The sequence below is a fragment of the Peromyscus eremicus genome, chromosome 23, assembly GCF_949786415.1.
Source record: "Peromyscus eremicus chromosome 23, PerEre_H2_v1, whole genome shotgun sequence".
NCBI classification, from domain to species: Eukaryota; Metazoa; Chordata; class Mammalia; order Rodentia; family Cricetidae; genus Peromyscus; species Peromyscus eremicus.
Genome location: NC_081438.1, coordinates 5,539,790 through 5,560,124, shown reverse-complemented (window position 1 = coordinate 5,560,124; position 20,335 = coordinate 5,539,790). Strand labels below are relative to the sequence as shown.

General features: G+C 41.9%; 1 protein-coding gene across 1 annotated transcript in view; it reads left to right on the top strand.

Moving 5' to 3' along the window:
* Positions 1–14,123, top strand: part of LOC131898555 (phospholipase A2-like) — a 15,664-nt gene extending 1,541 nt beyond the window's left edge. The window contains exons 2-4 of the mRNA XM_059249746.1: positions 781–937; positions 2,257–2,384; positions 14,017–14,123. Coding sequence (XP_059105729.1) covers positions 781–937; positions 2,257–2,384; positions 14,017–14,123 — 392 coding nt within the window. The remainder of the gene's footprint in view (positions 1–780; positions 938–2,256; positions 2,385–14,016) is intronic.
* Positions 14,124–20,335: the final 6,212 nt, after the last annotated feature.

Genomic DNA, 20,335 nt, shown 5'->3' with positions numbered 1-20,335 from the left:
AATCCCACTGCTGGCTAAGGCTAGGGTTTCACCTAGGCTTGAGTAGGGGTGGGGCAGCTTTCAAACTAAGAGATGGTTGGATTGTTGGGTTATTGAACTAAGAGGTCAGTTTGTCCCTGGCTGCTGACTGGAGAGTGCTCTCAGCTCCTTAACACAGGGACCACAGGGCAGTTCACAGTGTGGTGGCTGTCTGTCCTGACAGTGAGAAATGAGCAGGCAAGCAAGGCAATGTCTACAGAACTTAGTCCTGGGGAGTCAGCCCAGCCTGGTATAGTGGTGTTCATTTATAATCCTACCACTTGGGAGGCTGAAGCCAGAGGGTTGCCACAGAGTCAGAGACTAGCCTGAGTTACAGGGCAACTCTCAGTCTCAAATAGGTAGACAGCTTCCTGCTCTGGCCTGGTGACTTGAGTTTGGTTGCCTAGACCTACATAGTGGAAGGAGAAAACCAACTCCCTGAAACTGTCCTGTGACCTCCTCATGTGTAGCATAATATTTACGAGTGCTCCCAGGTGGGTGCTCCAATGCCTGCTTTCAACCTGTGTGCAGGCAAGCACATACGCACACACACACACACACACACACACACACACACACACGCACGCACGCACGCACGCACACACACACACACACGCACACACACACGCACATACTCACACTTCTATTCACTGCTTTCCTGATGCAGCAGCTGGTAGGAGTCAGGAGGAAGCTAGCAGGCAGGCATCAGACCCCTGGTAAGGCCAAGTGGGATTGATGGAGTTGCTGTGCTTTCTTCATCAGGCGCTACTGCACGCAGCATCAGCCGTCGGGCCGTGTGGCAGTTCCGCAATGCGTTCGACTGCACCTTTACTTGGATTGATGCCTTTTCAGACTACAACTACTATGGCTGCTACTGTGGCTTGTTTAGTTGGAACGACCTAGTGGAAGACGTAGACAGGTGAGTGATCCATCTGGTGGGACACTGGAGTGTCTGGGTTGGGGTGGGGACAGGACACAAGCAGAGCATCTCATGAGGCATCAATAGGAGACATGCACATTCACCAAGCATCATATGTTTTGTTTTGTTTATTATTATTTATTTTTGTTTGTTTGTTTCCGTGAAGAGGTTCTCTGTGTATCCCTAGTTGGTCTTCAACCCTCTCTAGAGACCATTCTGACCCTGAACTCAGAGATCTTCCAGCCTCTGCCTCCTGAGTGCTGAGATTAAAGGTGTGCATCACCACCCCCAGCATGTATTTTCCCCTCTTGCTATGCAAAGAAATCAGTCCATGAGGACCCTGTATCTAATGGGCCCTTAAAGAAGAATGTTTGAGATGTAAATAATGGGCCCTGCTGCCATCTAGTGCCATGACTAGGGCACGGCCAACCATCACAGCTCCCATCAGAGTGTCGGTCTTCGCTTTAAAAGTCATCGAAACTTCGGAATATATACTTTCGGTATACTTCTGCAGCTTTGTTTAAAAATTTTTTTTTTTTTTTTTTTTTTTTTTTGGTTTTTCGAGACAGGGTTTCTCTGTGTAGTTTTGCGCCTTTCCTGAAACTCACTTGGTAGTCCAGGCTGGCCTCGAATTCACAGAGATCCACCTGGCTCTGCCTCCCGAGTGCTGGGATTAAAGGCGTGCGCCACCACCGCCCGGCTAAAAATTTTTTTGTGTGTGTGACAGGGTCTCACTTTAGTATCCTGGTTGATCTCAAACTCAGAGATCCATCTGCCTCTGCTTCCCCAGTACTGGGTTTAAAGGCGGGCACCACTACACTCCACAGAAGTTACTTTCAATAAATATGTACTAATAGAAATCACAAATTCTCAAGCCTCAGGACCATTTCTTCTGGAACACCATGTTTAAGTCATCCTGACATGTTTGAAAAAGAATGCAGCAGCCAGGCAGTGGTGCTGCACGCCTTTAATCCCAGCACTCGGGAGGCAGAGCCAGGCGTATCTCTGTGAGTTCGAGGCCAGCCTGGTCTCCAAAGCGAGTCCCAGGAAAGGCACAAAGCTTTCGAGAAACCCTGTCTCAAAAAAACAAAAAAAGAAAAACAAAAAAAAAAAAGAAAAAAAAAGGGTTTTTAGGATTGAAAGTCTTGGGGTTGGGGATTTAGCTCAGTGGTAGAGCGCTTGCTTAGCAAGTGCAAGGCCCTGGGTTCGGTCCTCAGCTCAAAAAAAAAAAAAAAAAAAAAAAGAAAGAAAGAATGCAGGTGAGAATTGACTTCCTGCAGGTCCATACTCCTCCCTCAGCTGTTCTGTTCACTTCTCAGGTGCTGCCGGACTCGTGACAACTGCCTCGCTCAGGTCTATAGCCTGGAAAACTGTGGAGTCCTCATAAAAAATCCCTACACCAGCCCCTATGCATTCTCGTGCTCTGGGAATGAGATCACCTGCAGTGGTAGGTTTTCCCTCCAGGACCTCTGAATTCTGTTTTATCCCGGGCATCTTTGGAAGAGGCACAGAAGTAACAAGGACAGTCACCATTTAGTGCTCATTTCCTTCACCCCATTTGACATCACAACAGCCTTATCAGGTAGATACTAAAATATAGATGAGGTCTGAAGCGTTAATCTAATTAATCCTTTTCAATAAAAGAAATCAGGAGTCACATATTGGGGTAAGAGATCAGAGAACAGGGAGCAATCACCAGTTGCTTTCTACCTCCTCTGTTTCTTTGTCCAAAAGGCTGAGATCCTCTCTCAGCCGCACCTTACCACTTCCTGTCTCCACTCTGTCTTCAGTCCTCCAAACCTCTATGGTCAGCTAGTGGATATCTCTGCCCTCTAACTCTAAGCAAGCTTTATTTGTCAGAACACAATCAAAATATCACACATTTCCCCCTTTTTTTCTAAACAAAAAACAAAGGTTTTTAACCAACAATAAAACTATATACAATAAATAAAATAGCTATATACAAACACACAGGCAATAATTACGTTAACAATGTGATATTCCATTTCCATTTGCCAAATTGAGAGAAAATACTCCATTATCTATCTTATCTTGGTAAGTCCAAAGCATTGTACCTAATTCATTTTCTACCCTAACTTGCATTACCAACCCAAAACTATCTTTTTATGTCTTTCAACTTTATGCACTTCACACCTCTTTTGTGAGGTGAATTTGTTGACAAGAAAAACTATGATTATCTAGTCTTAAACTTCATTAAAGACCTGAGAAGGAAATATTACCTGAGTAAACAGGAAGTCCAGAGCAAACAGCTAAGTGCTGGAAGTGCAGAGTAAAAAACTAAGAAATGACAGAAACAGTCCCCCAAGGTTCCTCTGTAATCTTGGGACATCCTTCTTCAGCCTACGGGCCTAGAATATCTGACAGACTTTTCTGTGAAGCAGGATTTTTGAAGGGCTGTCCCACCTTGTCTTTATAAAGTTTGGCAGTCACTTTCTTTTATGTCCTTTTTGTCCATTTTGGACAGCATGCTGTCAGAAGTCGAGGCAAAGACAGTTTCCGATTTAGTGGCTAAGCTTTGTCATGAAGAAAGTAAACTCCATATGGAGTTTCTTCAGTGTCCATCATCTTCTCTGAAGTAGATTGCTGTGGCCAGGAGCAGATGTCTCACTTGCACATAAAGAAAAAAAAACCTTATGTTATTAAAACATCTTAAATGCCATATTCTGTAGATCTCTGAAGTGTTTGAAGACCACTTGTTTATCTAAAATATATCTCCGTTTGACCTTGAAAACATACCTAACATGACTACAAGTTTGATTGTAGTAGGTGACTAACTACTAACCTATATTTCTTTATTGTCCTAAATAGTTTAAAATAATAAGTTTCAAGGACTAGAAATTTACATTACATTGTTAAGTGAACTGTATAGGTACAATACTTTGAACAAGAGTAGAAACGTATTACAGTATATTCTAACAAAAATAACCTTAAATTTGTATCAATATATAAAAATATCTTAAACAAGAGTAGAAACATATATACAGTATAAAAAAAATAATCTCAAATTTGTATCAATATACAAAAATCCATACCAATATGCTGTGGGATGGTCTGTATGTCAAATGTGTTGCTGATTGGTCAATAAATAAATCACTGATTGGCCAGTGGTCAGGCAGGAAGTATAGGCAGGACTAACAGAGAGGAGAATTGAGAGAACAGGAAGCTGGGTGAGAGAGACACTGCCAGCCGCCATGATGAGAAACAGCATGTGAAGATGCCGGTAAGCCATGATACATGTGGCAAGGTATAGATTAATGGAAATTGATTAATTTAAGTTGTAAGAAAAGTTAGCAAGAAGCCTGCCACGGCCATACAGTTTGTAAGCAATATAAGTCTCTGTGTTTGCTTGGTTGGGTCTGACGGCTGTGGGACTGGCAGGTGATAGAGATTTGTCCTGACTGTGGGCCAGGCAGGAAAACTTTAGCTACACCAATATAAAATATTTAAGGCTAGTAGTTGCTTTTTAGGTTTAAAAGTAGACTCAGTAATCTACATCTTTATCCTATCATTTCTATATCCCTCCTTTTACTTTTTAGAACAAGATTCCTAAATATAATTTCCTTCCTTTGTTCAGCTTTTTTCCTGACCATTACCAATAAAAACTTGTAACCAACCCCCCTCAATAATGACAAATATCCATAACTCACTGAATGACCAAAATTCACCCATCCCACCTCTTTACAATGTGGGTGTCATATTATAAAAATTACTCCCTATTGTTTGGGGGCAATAGCATCTTTAGGGGACCCCTAAAAAACTGGGATAATTGTCAAGTCCTGGGAGAGCTAGCTGTATCATTTTTTTTTTTTTTTTGGTTTTTCGAGACAGGGTTTCTCTGTGTAGCTTTGCGCCTCTCCTGGAACTCACTTGGTAGCCCGGGCTGGCCTTGAACTCACAGAGATCCGCCTGACTCTGCCTCCCGAGTGCTGGGATTAAAGGCATGCGCCACCACCGCCCGGCTTAGCTGTATCACTTTTGTCTAGTCTCTGTATAACGGAAAAATTAGGGCTTGTCTCAGGTTATGGCTAGAGTAGTCTGTGAGGCTGGACCATTTCAATAGCCACCTTGAAATTGTCCTGAGCCATTTTGAGTCCAAAGTTGATCTTTGGGTAGTGTTTGTCAGCTTAGTGGTGTTACCACAATGCAGGTGGAATTGTCATTGTGGGGCCCCATCCTCTATTTGGAGACTTCAAAGGTCACTGTTAGGCTTGGTAATGATTCACTGCAGAAAACTTAAGCATTTTAAATGTCATATGCAGCAGATCTCAGAGGACCATATTTGTAACGTACATCCAGAGTACAAAAACTTAATTTCTAGTTATCAAATAGAGACTCAAACCCAAAATCACATATAGGAAGCTAGATGAAGCCTTTTCTAGAATTAGTTAGTACTCTATATGACCATTAATATCATGACAAAAAGCTTAATATATATATTAATTTTATAAACTTTGAGATAATATTTATACCTTAAGAAAAGTTTTAAAGAGTCAAAATAAAACCAAAGAAATATGAGACAATAGACTAGTCCCTTAATTTTGGTTTTTCTCCTGTCCCATATCAGGTGGCTCTTCTGACATGAGACAGAGATTTTGGATTTTCCTTTAAGAAGCTTGAGATTAGAGGAGAGAGCCATGCCCCAACTCCAAAGCCAGTTTGAATTTTTAATTGAACTGGGACTCCAAAAAGACCATTTGCATTATATGTCTACAGAGAACAGTAGAAACAAACATTTGGGAAGATTTGTAAAATTTTATCCTGTTGGAAATGTGATATACCAATAGGCCAATTTACTTTTTTCCTTGGGACATTTTCTCTGGATGATTCATCGTTTTTGTTTAGATGTCTAATTTGTCCAGTGGTGTAAATTCCTTAGCTGAGTGCCTTCATTCTCCTGGAAAGACAAAAACAAAACCCTGCCCCAACCCTAACTTTGGGGAGTTTCCCTTTTGGCAAGTTATATCTGATCAGATTAAAAGCATTTGTTAGTCTTCTAAGTTAGTTTAGATTGAATGGTCATGCTGTTTGATTGACTAACCCCTCTTCTAATCAAGAGGCCTCTCTTGTTCAAATATCATCTTTATCAATTTTGATGGCATCTATAGTTATTCTTCTTCTGTGGAAACAAAAGCAAAACCTCTTTTCCAACATAACACTTATCCTGGTTTCTATTCTGAGGTCAACACATCTTTAAAGTATACAGGCTGATTTAATTCAGCGTTTTTTTTTTGTTGTTGTTGTTGTTTTGTTTTTTTAATATTATCCAGTGTCTCTCCATAGCTGTTGTTCCTTTCCCACCAGCCTTTAGAAAATTTCAAATTAATAAAGCATTGTTTAATCTATCTCTGGGGGGTCTTCATTACCCCTTCTCTTTATTAAGCTTATATTTTAGAATTCGATTAGATCTTTCTATAACTGCTTGCCCTGTAGGATTGTGTGGTATATCTGTAGTATGCTTTATGTTATACTATGCAAAAAGCTGTTTCATTTTACTAGAGACATATGCTGGAACATTGTCAGTCTTAATTTGTACAGGTATCCCCATGATGACCATAACTCTAACAAATGTGTGATTACAGATTCAGCCTTTTCAGAACTCAAAGCAGTTTCCCATTGAAATCATGAATATGTATCTATGGTATGGTGTACATATTTTAATTTTCCAAACTCTGCAAAATGAAACATGTCCATTTGCCAAATTTCATTTCTTTGAATACCCTTTGGGTTACTTCCTGCAGGTAGTGGAGTTTTGTTATACAAAAACAAGTAGGACATTTCCTTATAATTTCCTTCGCTTATTGCCAAGTGACAGAAAACTTTCATACCCTTGCTATTGACATGTTGTGTCTTACAAAATTCTGAGGCTTCTAGCATATTTCCTATGGATAGTTGATCAATTTCATAGTTATATTGCACTACAGGGCCTGGTGAGTCCGTATGGGATCTGATATTTGTTATTTATAAGGGATGATTTCTGTTTTTGATTATTTCTTGTAACTGATAAATAACAATGTCAATTCTGAATTGTCTGAGCTTAATTCAGCAATTTCAATATGTAAATCAACTCTTTTGCATATTGAGAGTCAATAACTTGTGGTGATATTTTATCTGTGTGCCCCAATAAAGTTTATCTGAGGATCAGAGGAAAAAGCCAGCCACTATAGTAAACATAGAGGTCAGGCAATGTAGCACATACCTTTATCACTTGCAAAGCAGAGATCCATCCAGATCTCTTTGAGCTCAAGGCCACACCCACACTGGGAACAGAGCTGGGCATGGTGGTACATACCTTTAATCCCAGCACTAACCATAAAGGACTGGAGGTCTGTACAGACAGGCAGGAAGTGACAGAGCTGGGCAGGAAGAGGGAGTATTGTAGCTGAGCTGAGAGAGGAAATGAGATGGCAGAACAGAAAGGCACATAGGCACAGGTATACAGGAAGTAGGTCTCTTTGGCTGAGGATCTCCAAGTGATGAGAATGTGGTTGGCTTCTTTCTGCTTTTTTGATCTCTTGGTTTTAACCCCAATATCTGGCTGTGGTTTTTTTTTTTTTTATTAATAAGACTGTTTAGCAATTTATCTACAGTAACTATATTAAGAGGTTCAGAAAAAATCTAAGAATACCATGAGAATAGCATATAATTCTGACTTTTTTTTAAAATTTTTTTTAAAGATTTATTTATTTATTATGTTTACAGCATGTATAACTGCAGGCCAGAAGAGGGCACCAGATCTCATTACAGATGGTTGTGAGCCACCATATGGTTGCTGGGAATTGAACTCAGGACCTCTGGAAGAGCAGTCAGTGCTCTTAACCCCTGAGCTGTCTCTCCAGCCCTAATTCTGACTTTTGAACAGAATTGTAAGGGCTTTGGGCCACTTCACTTAAATTTAGTGACTTTAACCTGCCTTTCCTGATTTGTTTGCATCAGTATAGATTGTATGGGATCCAGAAATTGGTGTTCCCTATACAGTTTAAGGAAGGATCTAACTAGTTCACTTTGTAAACTGAACTCTCATTCTTTGGGGATATTTGTTGTTAAACTCTCACAAAAATTACTGCAAGCTCTTTGCCAATGTTTATTTTCTGCCCCTAAAGCAGAAATTTTAGCAATAGTAAGAGGTATCACAATTTCTGCCGTGTCTATTCCTGCTAATTGACAAAGCCTCAATTTTCCTTTTAGAATCAACTCAGAAACCTTTTCTACATAAGTCTTTAATTTTTTACTCTGTCTGTGTGGTAAAAGTATCCATTCTAAGATATTATTACTCTCTGCATTAAAATTCCTGTAGTGGAATGCATAGAAGGTTAAGCAATCAGAATACAATCAAGCTCTAGATCCAAATATTTCATGTGTGCATCCTGTAATTTCTTTTTTTTTTTTTAAAGATTTATTTATTATGTGTACAGCATGTATGACTGCAGGCCAGAAGAGGGCACAAGATTTCATTACAGATGGTTGTGAGCCTCTATGTGGTTTCTGGGAATTGAACTCAGAACCTCTGGAAGAGCAGTCAGTGCTCTTAACCTCTGAGCCATCTCTTCAGCCCCTCATCCTGTAATTTCTTACCTGACAAAGTCAATTCTCTCTAAGCCTCAGGTGATAATTTTCTTGGACTATTTAAGTCCTTGTCACCTTGTCAGGTTTGAAATAAATTACTTAGTTCTTGAGTTCTTAATTCAATTGTGGGCCAAAACCAGTTAATGTCTCCCTGCAATTTTTGAAAGTCACTAAGAGTCCTCAATTGATATCTCCTCATTTGTACCTTTTGCAATTGAATTTTTTTTTTTTTTTGGTTTTTCAAGACAGGGTTTCTCTGTGTAGCTTTGCGCCTTTCCTGGAACTCACTTGGTAGCCCAGGCTGGCCTCAAACTCACAGAGATCCGCCTGGCTCTGCCTCCCGAGTGCTGGGATTAAAGGCGTGCGCCACCACCGCCCGGCTGTGATTGAATTTTTTGTAAACCTATTCATATCCTAGGTAATTAATAGAATCTCCTCTTTGTATTTTTTTTTTCAGGAACATTCTGTAATCCCCTAAAAGGCAAATTTTGCTTACTTCTTCAAACATTTTCTCTAATATATCTACATTTGAATTGTTAGTAAGATATTGTCCGTATATTGGTAAAATTATAGATTGAGGAAAATGATTATAAATAATTTCCAAAGGCTGTCATAAAAAATATCAGCAGAGGGTGGTGTTTAACATCTCTTTTAGGAAAACTTTCCACTGATATCTTTTAATGGGCTGAGAATTATTATATGTAGGCACCATGAAGGCAAATTTTTCTCTATCCTGTTCTTGTAAAGGTATAGTGAAGAAACAGACTTTTAAATCAATCACTATCCTTTAGGTAATAGAGAAGGCAAAGAAATTCCAGGCTATAGAGTGCCCATCAGCTAAATTATTTTATTTATGGCTCAAATCTTTTAGCACTATCTATTTTCCAGATTTCTTCTTCTTCTTCTTCTTCTTCTTCTTCTTCTTCTTCTTCTTCCTTCTTCTTCTTCTTCTTCTTCTTCTTCTTCTTCTTCTTCTTCTTCTTCTTCTTCTTCTTCTTCTTCTTGTTTTTTCGAGACAGGGTTTTTCTGTGTAGTTTTGGTGCCTGTCCTGGATCTCGCTCTGTAGACCAGGATGGCCTTGAACTCACAGAGATCTGCCTGGCTCTGCCTCCCAAGTGCTGGGATTAAAGGCACATGTCATCACTGCCTGGCTCCAGGTTTCTTCTTAATGACAAATATAGTAGAATTCCAAGGAATAGTCGATTCTTCGATATGTTGAGAATTTAACTGCTCTTGTACCAGCTGTTCTAAGGCCTATAATTTTTCAGAGGTCAAAGGTTCCACCCAGTCAGGTTTGTCTGTTAACCATTTGAAAGTTAGGGCTGTTGGTATTTTTGAAAAATCAGCAGCTGTTGTGCCCTGTTTATGAACAACCTGAATGGTCTGTGACTGTTCTTCATAATACCTTTTAATATCTGTCCCAGAAACATATGTTAGTTTATGGTTTGTTTATGAGATTGGATGAATGTTAATCTGGGTATTCCATTGCTGTAACAAATCACATCTCCATAAATTAATTGCCTTGTTAGCCACATATGGCTTTAATTTTCCTCTCTGTTCTTCTGGCTCTATACATTTGACCCATCTTATGCTTTGTTTTACATGACATAATGTTCCAATCCCTAAAAGGTGAACATTTTACCTCCTGAAGAGGACAATTTGGATGCCAAGATTCTGGTGCAATTATTGTTACATCTGCACCCATGTCTACAAGACCCTCAGTTACAATGTTATTTATTCATATTTTTAACTTTGGTCTTTGATCATTTATAGAAGTTTGCCAAAATATTTGCTTTATGGTTTCTGCTGAAAATTTTGTTTTATCTTCTAAAGCTATTCTATCATCCAGAGCAGTGTGATTTTTTACAATAGGCATTAGGTCCTTAAATTGCTCTGGGGAGGAGTTACTCCCCTGATGGCATTTGGGAATGACTAAACCAAACCTGACATGGGGGCCTGTAATAGTCTCCCCAAGACTTTTCCCAACGGCAAAGGGTTACTTTGTTTGTACCTTGTTGATCTGCACTCATTGGTCCAATGTTTGCTTTTGCAGCACCTTCTGCATATTCCAGAAGACAGGGGCCGTCTGTTTGGATTATTCCTAGAAAAAAAATTGTGTCTAGGAGTGCCTTGCCTACAATCACTTTTTAGGTGACCTGTTTACCAACATGAAAACATCTGACATTTTTCCCTCTCTCCAACATTTGACATTTCAATTTTTCTTCAAGCCTTTGGAAATCACCTGTCCTATCCAAGCATCATCATGGTTATGAGATTCAATATTGATTATATCTCAGATTCATTCCTCTGTGTGTGCTGGTCTTGCCTTTAAAGGCCTAATTACCTTTTTGTATTGTGAATTAGCCTTTTTAAAGGCAAAGATTCAATTATTATTTATGTGGCTTATGGATTTGGTATCATCCTATTTACAGCTGAAGTCAATCCTTATAAAAAAAATCAGTGAACTTTTCTTTGGGCCCTGTATAACTTTAGTAAATGACCCAGTTCTTTTTCTGACTTCTTCAACTCTGTTTCAAGCATTCAATGCTGCTGCATGGCATAGACCCAGTGTGTGGTCATCATATAGAGACTGTCTTTGTACATCAGCATAATCACCATCTCCAAGCTGTTGGTCTTGGGAAATTTCCATACCTCTATCCCTACTTCATTTTTCAATGGTCTTAACCTCATCTTTCCACTAAGTCCTCCATTGTAATTGAGGATCAGGTTACAATACTGTTGTAACCGAGTCTTTCCAGTCTTGTGGGATAATTCTGTTACTAGTTGACCATGAATTTAACATCTGCCTCACAAAATGAGTATGCATATCATATGAGACTATTGCTTCCTTAAATCTCCTTAAATCTAACATTTCCACAGGAACAGTCAGCTCTTACATAGCCTTGGGGATACCTGTCATTTGGTAGTTGTTCCTGTTTGGTGACTGGATAAAATAAGGTTGATTTTTTTGATAATCTTGTGCTGTTCCATTCTAATTTCATAATGTAATGTTAAGGTTGATTCTCCCTTAAATTCCTCTGTCTTTGTCTGAATATCTCTATGATCTGTTTTAATGAGTACTTCTAAGGCTTCTAACTTATCACTCAAAATTGCATTTTTTTTTTTAGTAAGTAGTGGTAGGGCTGCATATTATCAACCAATTTCTCATATTTGGCATTAATATCAACCAATATTTTTAGGGATAAAACAAGAATTACCACTTGGTGGAGGTGGCACACACCTTTAATCCCAGCACTCAGGAGGCAGAGCCAGGCAGATCTCTGTGAGTTCGAGGCCAGTCTGGGCTACCAAGTGAGTTCCAGGAAAGGCGCAAAGCTACACAGAGAAACCCTGTCTCGAAAAACCAAAAACCAAACCAAACCAAAACAAAACAAAACAAAAAAACCCAAGAATTACCAAACCAATAATGCTTTATAATTAACATTATGTAAATCACAGCTAAGTTAATTATCCCCTATTTAATTGTTCCAGTTTTAAACCATCCATTGTGGAACCATACAGAGACCTAACTCCCTCCATCATAATAGTGTTTCCCATTTTTTAACATGGGAAAAAACTCTCTCTCTTTTTTAAACTAATTCCCCCTTTTAGAAAGTCCCAGTTGTCTCACCAAATCTGCTGATGTTGACAATGAAGTGTGAGGCTAAGATTGCCGTGCAGCACATCTGGACAGAGAACACAGGTGGTACACAGCCTGGCTGAGAACAGCTGCCCTGATCAGATGTCAGGAGCCTGAGGACAGGGTCCAGGGGAAGTCCACAAGCCACAGGAAAAAGTGACCAAAGAGCCAGCAGTCTGAAAGGCAGATACAAGGGAATGCACAAAAGCAGCAAATGTGATTGGCAGGAAGTGAAAACACAGAGCTGCCTGAAGGCAGAGCTGGCCAGTGGTGAGGGATGAACTCCAGTGGCCTTTGGAGCCCAAGTGCCTGTCGAGTTTGGGGCTTATGGAGATTCCTGTAGAAAGGCTGCAACAGGAAAATCCCAGACCCACTCAGAGGGCTTGGGGAAGAAAAGGAAAAGCCAGCTCCCACTTATAGCTCTGGCGGATGCCTGTGCCTGCAAAGCCATGGGCAAGCAGCTATTTTGTGAATTTGTGTCCCAAAATTTGAACACCAGATGATGTGTTAATCTAATTAATCTTTATCAATCCAAAACTGGGAGTCAAATATTAGGGCAAGAACCTGAAAGATCAGAGAACAGGGAGCAGCCACCTGTTGCTTCCTACCTCCCCCATTCTACCTTACCACTTCCTGATTTCTATCTGTCTACAGTCCTCCAAAACTATGGTCAGCTAGTGGCTAGTCTGCCCTCTGACTCAAAGCAAGCTTTATTTGTCAGAACACAATCAGAATACCACACAACAAAGTCCCTGATGGGGAAGATGAGGAAGCCTTGGCCAGATGCCCAAGGTCACCCAGCTTAGAAGTGATGACATTTGGTTCAGGATCAATCATCTATATCATTCAATGCCTTTTTAAAAACACTTAAAGATTTTATATATTTGTGGGTGAGGCATGGCTGTGCAACTACACACCTGTGGATCTCTGAAGAAATCTGTACTCACCTTCGATCATGTGAGTCCTGGGGATGCAACTCATGTTCAGCCTTGGCAGCAAGTGCCTTTATTCCCTGAGCCATCTTGCCTGCCCAAAGCCTCTCCTATTAGCTGCTATGTTTACTGATTCCTAGTTGACTCAACACTTGAAAGCTACATCATTGGCTATAAGCCAGATACTGGACTAAACACCTATGCAGGGCAAGATTTATTATTCCCATTTTACAGGTGAGAATTTAGAGGGCAGGGAATATAGCCCAGTTGCTAAAGTGCTTGCCTAGCAAGCACAGAGCATTGGATTCCACCTCTAGATCTCATAAATTGAGTGTGATGGTGTACACCTGTAATCCCAGCACTTGGGAGGAGGAGGAGGTAGGAGGATTGTCTTAAATCATATAATTTTAGAAGCAGTAGTTCATATTTGTAGTTTTTTTGGGTTTTAGGACTAATATATTTGTTTATTGATTTTTATGTGTAGGAATGAGTTGGCATCCCGTGTCTTCTTCAGTCACTCTCCACCATGTCTTTAGAGCCTGGGTCTCCCAGTAAACATGACACTCACCTTTAGCTAGCCTGACTGACCAACAAGTTTTGGGGATCCATGCTTCCCACTTCCCAATAGAGTTACAGATGCCCCAACCACACCTTGCTTTTTACATGTTCTCTGGGCATCCTCGCTCAGGCCCTCATGGTTGTATAGAAACCACTTTACCAACTGTGCCATCTCACCAGCCACAACAACTACTGTTCTTATTAGAAATGTGTTCCAGCAATTTGGACAACCCAACATCCTTTTGTGTGCTTTGTCTCTCAACCCTGAGTCTGCACCTATGAGAGATGCACTGATGTCTTTTGGTTACAAATCATGGGGAGCAGGGTCATGGACTCCACTCAACTTCTTTCTTGTTTCTCTTCAGACAAAAACAACCCCTGTGAGGCCTTCATCTGCAACTGTGACCGCCAGGCTGCCATCTGCTTCTCCAATACTCCATACATCAAGTATTACAAAGGCAATGGCTGTTAGACTTGTCACTTCAGTTACTGCCTACACCATCCCTGCCTGCCTGGTTGTCTTCACTACACACTGTGCCCTCTAATAAAGCACATATTGAAAGAGCTATGCATTGGTGATTGTAGTCTCTGTCTACCAAACATAAATATATCCTCAGAGAACATCATTCTGTCTATCCCTGGAAGCTAAAGTATAATGGGAAAGATTTTCCAGGAAACAAGCACCTTGAAGTGTCATTTATGAGCCCAGCCATACCTTTTCCCCCAGCATTCTGGGATGCAAAGCAGAGGCAGAGGTAGGGGAAGGCAGATCTCTTGAGTTCAAGGCAAACCTGGTCTAAAAAGTAAGTTCAAGGACAGCCATGACTATTACACAAAGAAACCCTGTCTTGAAAACAAAACAAAGAAGAAGAAGGAGAAAAAGAACAAGGAGAAGGAGAAGGAAGAGAAGAAGAAGGAGAAGGAAAAGGAGAAGGAGAAGAAGGAGAAGAAGAAGAAGAAGAAGAAGAAGAAGAAGAAGAAGAAGAAGAAGAAGAAGAAGAAGAAGAAGAAGAAAAAGAAGAAAAAGAAGAAGAAGAAGAAGAAGAAGAAGAAGAAGAAGAAGAAGAAGAAGAAGAAGAACTCAGTCTGAGTTTCACAGAGATGTGAGGAGGACTGCTGTGGAATATGATCTTAAGATATGTTACATTTGATTATGCAGTGGAACTTTTTTTTTTCTTTCGAGACAGGGTTTCTCTGTATAGCTTTGGTGCCTGTCCTGGATCTCATTTTGTAGACCAGGCTGGCCTTGAACTCACAGAGATCCGCCTGGCTTTGCCTCCCAAGTGCTGGGATTCAAGGAGTGTGCCACCACTGCCTGGCTGCAATATTTGTTTTAATGATGCAAAATTTGTTGCATTCTTTTATGTTGCATTTGTTTAACTCTGTGAAGCTGTGTTACTTTAACTGTCTAAAACACCTGATTAGTCTATGAGCTGAACGGCCAGTAGTGAGGCAGGGAAAGGATAGGTGGGGCTGGCAGGCAGAGAGAATAAAGAGGAGCTCATATCTCCAGAGATGAAGTAGGAACAAGAAAGGAGGAGGGGAGCATGAAAAGGGCCAGCCACCCAGGTACACAGCAAGCCATGGAATAATAAAGAAATAAAGGAGTACAGAAATAGAGAAAGATAAAAGCTCAGAGGAAAAAGACAGAGAGGTTAATATAAGCCAAGAAAAGCTGGCTATAAATAAGCCAAGCTAATGCCGGGCATTCATAAGAAAGAATAAGCCTCCCTGTGTTTATTGGGGAGCTAGGAGGTGGGCCGCCAAAAGAGCCAAAAGAATAAAAGAGTAAAACAACCAACTAGAGGGGACAGAAAAGGGGAAGGAGAGGAAAGAGATGAGGCAGGGATAGTGACAGGAAAGAGGGAGGGATGGGAAAGAAAGACAGAGAGGTAGGAGGGGAGAGAAGAGAGGAAGACACAGTGTCACGTGGGCACTAAAGAAACATCTTGGCCATAAAAATATTGGACTCACAGGGGTGAGGAGGTTAGTACACACCTTTAATTCCAGCATTCAGGACCAGAGATAGGCAAAGCTCTATAAGTTCAAGGCCAGCCTACTCTACAGATCAAGATCCAGGAGAGGCTCCAAAACTCTAGAGAAACCCTGTCTCGAAAAAAAACAAAACAAAACAAAACAAAAAACCCCAGACTGGATTCCAAGCACTTCTGCTGTGCCCTCTTCATAGGAAGTTGGATATAGGAAACCAAACTGGACTGACTGTAAATGACCTGAAGGCAGGATTACATCCTGGTGGCCTTCGAGTCTTTACTGTGCCTAAACACATGCCACAGGATAATTGTCCTTCCAAAGTACACAGCAGCCTAACTTTTTACAACAAACAGAACAGAACACATCCTCTTCTCTACCTTTCTATATCACCTTATCCCAGAGGTGAAGCCAGGTAAATCTCCAGTTCTCTGGTCAACCAGATTTAGGAATAAGATATCTCATTGGTTTAAGGCTACGTGGTTCTCAGTCTCTCTTTTCCTTTAATGAACAGCTACTCAGTCCTCTGCCTTTCCACCCCCACCCACATCCACACTTGAGTCCCAAAGCTCAAGACTCGCCCCTCCCAAGGTTATGCCTGGTAAGCAACAGATGTAGCTAGAGCCTCTGGCTAAGTGTCAGTGACTGGGAGTAGTTGGTAGTGGCTGTCCAGAGTCCCGCTGGAAGGGTAGGGGGATCTTGCTCATGGAAACAACCAAATCGCTTCACCCCCTGCATGGTTTTTATCCAGCAATGAGGTGAGAAGTGGGGAAAAGGAGGTGCTGGAGGGCTAAGCGGGAGGGTCCATGAGAAATGACCTGACACAGAGGCCAGAGGGCATTGGGCCAGCAGACACTGTTCACCAGCCACCATGTGGATGCTCAATAATTGAACCCATTCCTCTGGAGAGCAGAAACTGCTTCAGTGCTGAGCCATGTCTCCAGCCCCTGAAATGGTTGATTGTCAGCTTCACACACTGGGTAGGGAGAGCCTCAGCTGGAGGATTGCCTGTATTATATTGGCCTGTGGGCACATCTGTTGGGCATTTGCTTTCTTTCTTTTTTATTTTTTTATTTTGTGTGTTTTGGATTTTACTTTTTTAAGAAAGGGTTTCTTTGTATATCTCTGGCTGTCCTAGAACTCGCTCTGCAGACCAGGCTGGCATTAAACTCAGAGATTTAACTGACTCTGGCCCCTGAGTGCAGACATTGAGAGGTGCACAACCAACACCATCTGGCTGTCTTCCCAGGTTTCAAGTGGAGTTTGCAGGCTAGTAAGACCCAAGCTAGGACGCAAGCCTGTAGATCTGAGTGTGATTCTGGAATGCATTTAAAGGTTGGAGGAGAGACCTGACTCCACAGAGTTGATCTCTGACCTCCACATGTGCACACAAGTGCTTTCATATACAGATAAATAGATAGATATATCGGTATTTCACATACTCACATCAATTAATCGGTTAATTAATTAAAGATTGAATTAGTAACTGGATCTACCTCAATGGCTGTGTCAAGTTCTTGGGTCAGACTTAGCATGAAGTTTATACAGTTAACATGGAGGATTGTTGCAGACAGCTTACTCCTGCCTGGGGCCACCCGTCAATATCTGCATACCTCAGTCCCAACTCCAGGAACAATGTCTAGATCTTCTTATGACCTCAAAGCATTCACCGGGGAGGGACTTGGCACTTTGCCAGTCACTGCACTTGAGCTGATGGGGTGTTGAGCTAGCCCTTTCTCTTTGCCTGTGTGACAGCACTGATTCAGGCTCTGTCACCATCTACAGTAGCTCTGCAGGTCGGGACTGTGTGTGAGGGTGCACATATTCTACTTCTGTGCTACACACACAGTAGTCACAGGCCCCGTGTGCTGACTGGACACTGTCAGAGCACAGCTACAGGACTATAAAGAGAAGTCACTGTGTCCTCCTCTCACTCAGGATGAAAATCCTTCTGCTGGTCACTCTGCTCACAGGTAGGACCCTTGTCCCCTCTGAATGTCCCTGATCTCCCTTGTCTTCAATGCACAGCATCCCTGTTGGTCACAGCTGAAGTTTTGGTTTGGGGTTCCCTTGGGGTCTAAGGCTCTGGGTTGGCGTTCCCTCCTCACCCCCATTTTCACAACAGTTGGCACCTTTATCTTCTTGGTGTGAACTCAGGTGACTCCTTAGAAAAGTCCACTGCATTCACCGACCCAAGCAAAGAAAGCCTCTTCTGCCTCTGCCATATTGCCCTGGCACTGATTTCGTTGGCCCTAAGGTTCCATGGATGTTTGAATTTTCTTGTCTTTTAAAAAATATTTATTTTTATTTTATGTGTATGAGTGTTTTCCTGCATGTGTGTCTGTGAACTGTGGTGAGAAGTGCCTACAGAGCCAGAAGATGAGTTTGAATGTCCAGAACTGGGGTCATAGACAGATGTGAGCTGCCATGTCGCTGCTGGAACTGAGCCTGTGTTCCTTCCAAGTACAGCAAGTGCTCCTGACTGCAGAGCCATCTCTCCGTCTCTTATTTTTTTATGACATTATCATGTGGCTCAAGATGTCCTCAACCTCAACATTATAGCCCAGACTTGCTTCAGCCACCCAAGTGTTAAAATTACATACATGTCTGACTTGCTTCCGCAATTCATTTTTCCCTCTATTTTATGGGACAGGGTTTCTTTGTGTAGCTGTGCTGTCCTGGAACTTACTCTATAGGCAAGGCTGGTGTTGAACTGAGATATCCACCTGTCTCTGTGTCTAGAGTGCTGGGATTAAAGTCCTGCAACATTATGCCCTGGCAGCCTTGAACTTCTGATCCTCTTGTATCTCCCTGCAGAGTGCTGGGATTACACAGTGTGTGTTCCACTATATCTGGCTTCTCCTTCATTTTAATTGTGACCAAGTATCTCACTGCAGACTGAATCTTGGCTTATTTACCTACTCCTCAGCTGATGAACAGTTTGTTATGTCAAATGCTGACGTTACAATGATGATCTGACCATTATCCTTGTCCATGAGCTGTGCATGGCCATCCAACAGATTCCTTCTAATTCTTCCAGTGTAAAACAATGAGCATGTGTTGGCTGCTTCTCTGTCTCAAGGTCTCAGCTAGAACTGTGATGAATCCCACTGCTGGCTAAGGCTAGGGTTTCACCTAGGCTTGAGTAGGGGTGGGGCAGCTTTCAAACTCAAGAGATGGTTGGATTGTTGGGTTATTGAACTAAGAAGTCAGTTTGTCCCTGGCTGCTGACTGGAGAGTGTTCTCAGCTTCTCCACACAGGGATCACAGGGCATCTCACAGTGTGGTGGCTGTCTGTCCTGACCGTGAGAAATGAGCAGGCAAGCAGGGCAAAAGGCAATGTCTGTAGAACTTAGTCCTGGGGAGTCAGCCCAGCCTGGTACAGTGGTGTTCATTAATAATCCTTCCATTCTGGAGGCTCAGGCCAGAGGTTTGCCACAAGTCGGAGGGTAGCCTGGTTAAAGGGCAACTCCCTATCTCAAATAGGTAGACAACTTCCTACTCAGGCCTGGCTGCCCTCTGACCTCCTCATGTGTAGCATGACATTTATGAGTGCTCCCGAATGTGGTGGTATTGTGTTCCCCAAAATATTGTGCACCCTAATAAACTTATCTGGGGTCAGAGACATAACAACCACTAGATACAAAGGCTAGAAAATGGTGGCACTCACATCTTTAATCCTAGCACTCCAGAGGTAGAAATTCCTCTGGAGCTCTGTGAGTTTAAGGTCACATTGGAAACGGCCAGGCATGGTGACACACACCTTTAATCCCAGAAAGCGAGCCTTTAATCCCAGGGAGTGGTGGTAGAAAGCAGAAGGTATATAAGGCGTGAGGACCAGAAATTAGAGGCATTTGGCCTGGTTAAACATTCAGGCTTCTGAGCAGTAGTTCAGCTGAGACCCATTCTGGATGAGGACTCAGAGGCTTCCAGTATGAGGAAACAAGACCAGCTGAGGATCCGGTGAGGTCAGGTAGCTGTGGTTTGTTCTGGTTCTCTGATCATCCAGCGTTCACCCCAATACCTGGCTGCAGGTTTGATTTTATTAATAAGAACTGTTAAGATTCCTGCTACACCCAAGGGCTTGTTCTCAACCTGTGTTGGGGCAAGCAAACACACACACACACACACACACCCCTCTATTCACTGCTCTCTCAATGCAGCAGCTGATAGGAGTCAAGGAGGAAGTGGCAGGAGTGATGGTCATGATCTATTGTGGGTCATGACACAGTTACAGTTATAGTAATTGACAGTACAGATGTCACTCCACCAGAGGACTGATTCTCACATGGGGTACCCTGTCAGGTTAGACCTTAAGTCCACCAACTCTGAAAATGTTGCTTTTATCTGTAATTTCACTGTGCAAGATCAGCGATGATATCTCCCCATTTACCATGCATTTTCTTGTAATGTGCACTTGTAAGCTCATGATTCAACTCAGTCTTACAGGCAAACATATATCTGTTTCTTTCATTTGATGTAGCATCCTGATCTGAACCCTGCAGAGGACCTTGAGGCTGGACCTCAAAGGCTCCTGATAAGGAGGCTAGCAGGCAGGCATCAGACCCCTGATAAAGCCACTTGGGACTGATGGAGAGTGCTGTGCATTTTCCCAGCAGGTGCTACCACATTCAGAATCAGCCGTGAGGCTGGGTGGCAGTGTGGCAATGTGTTCCAGTGCATATTCCATTTGCT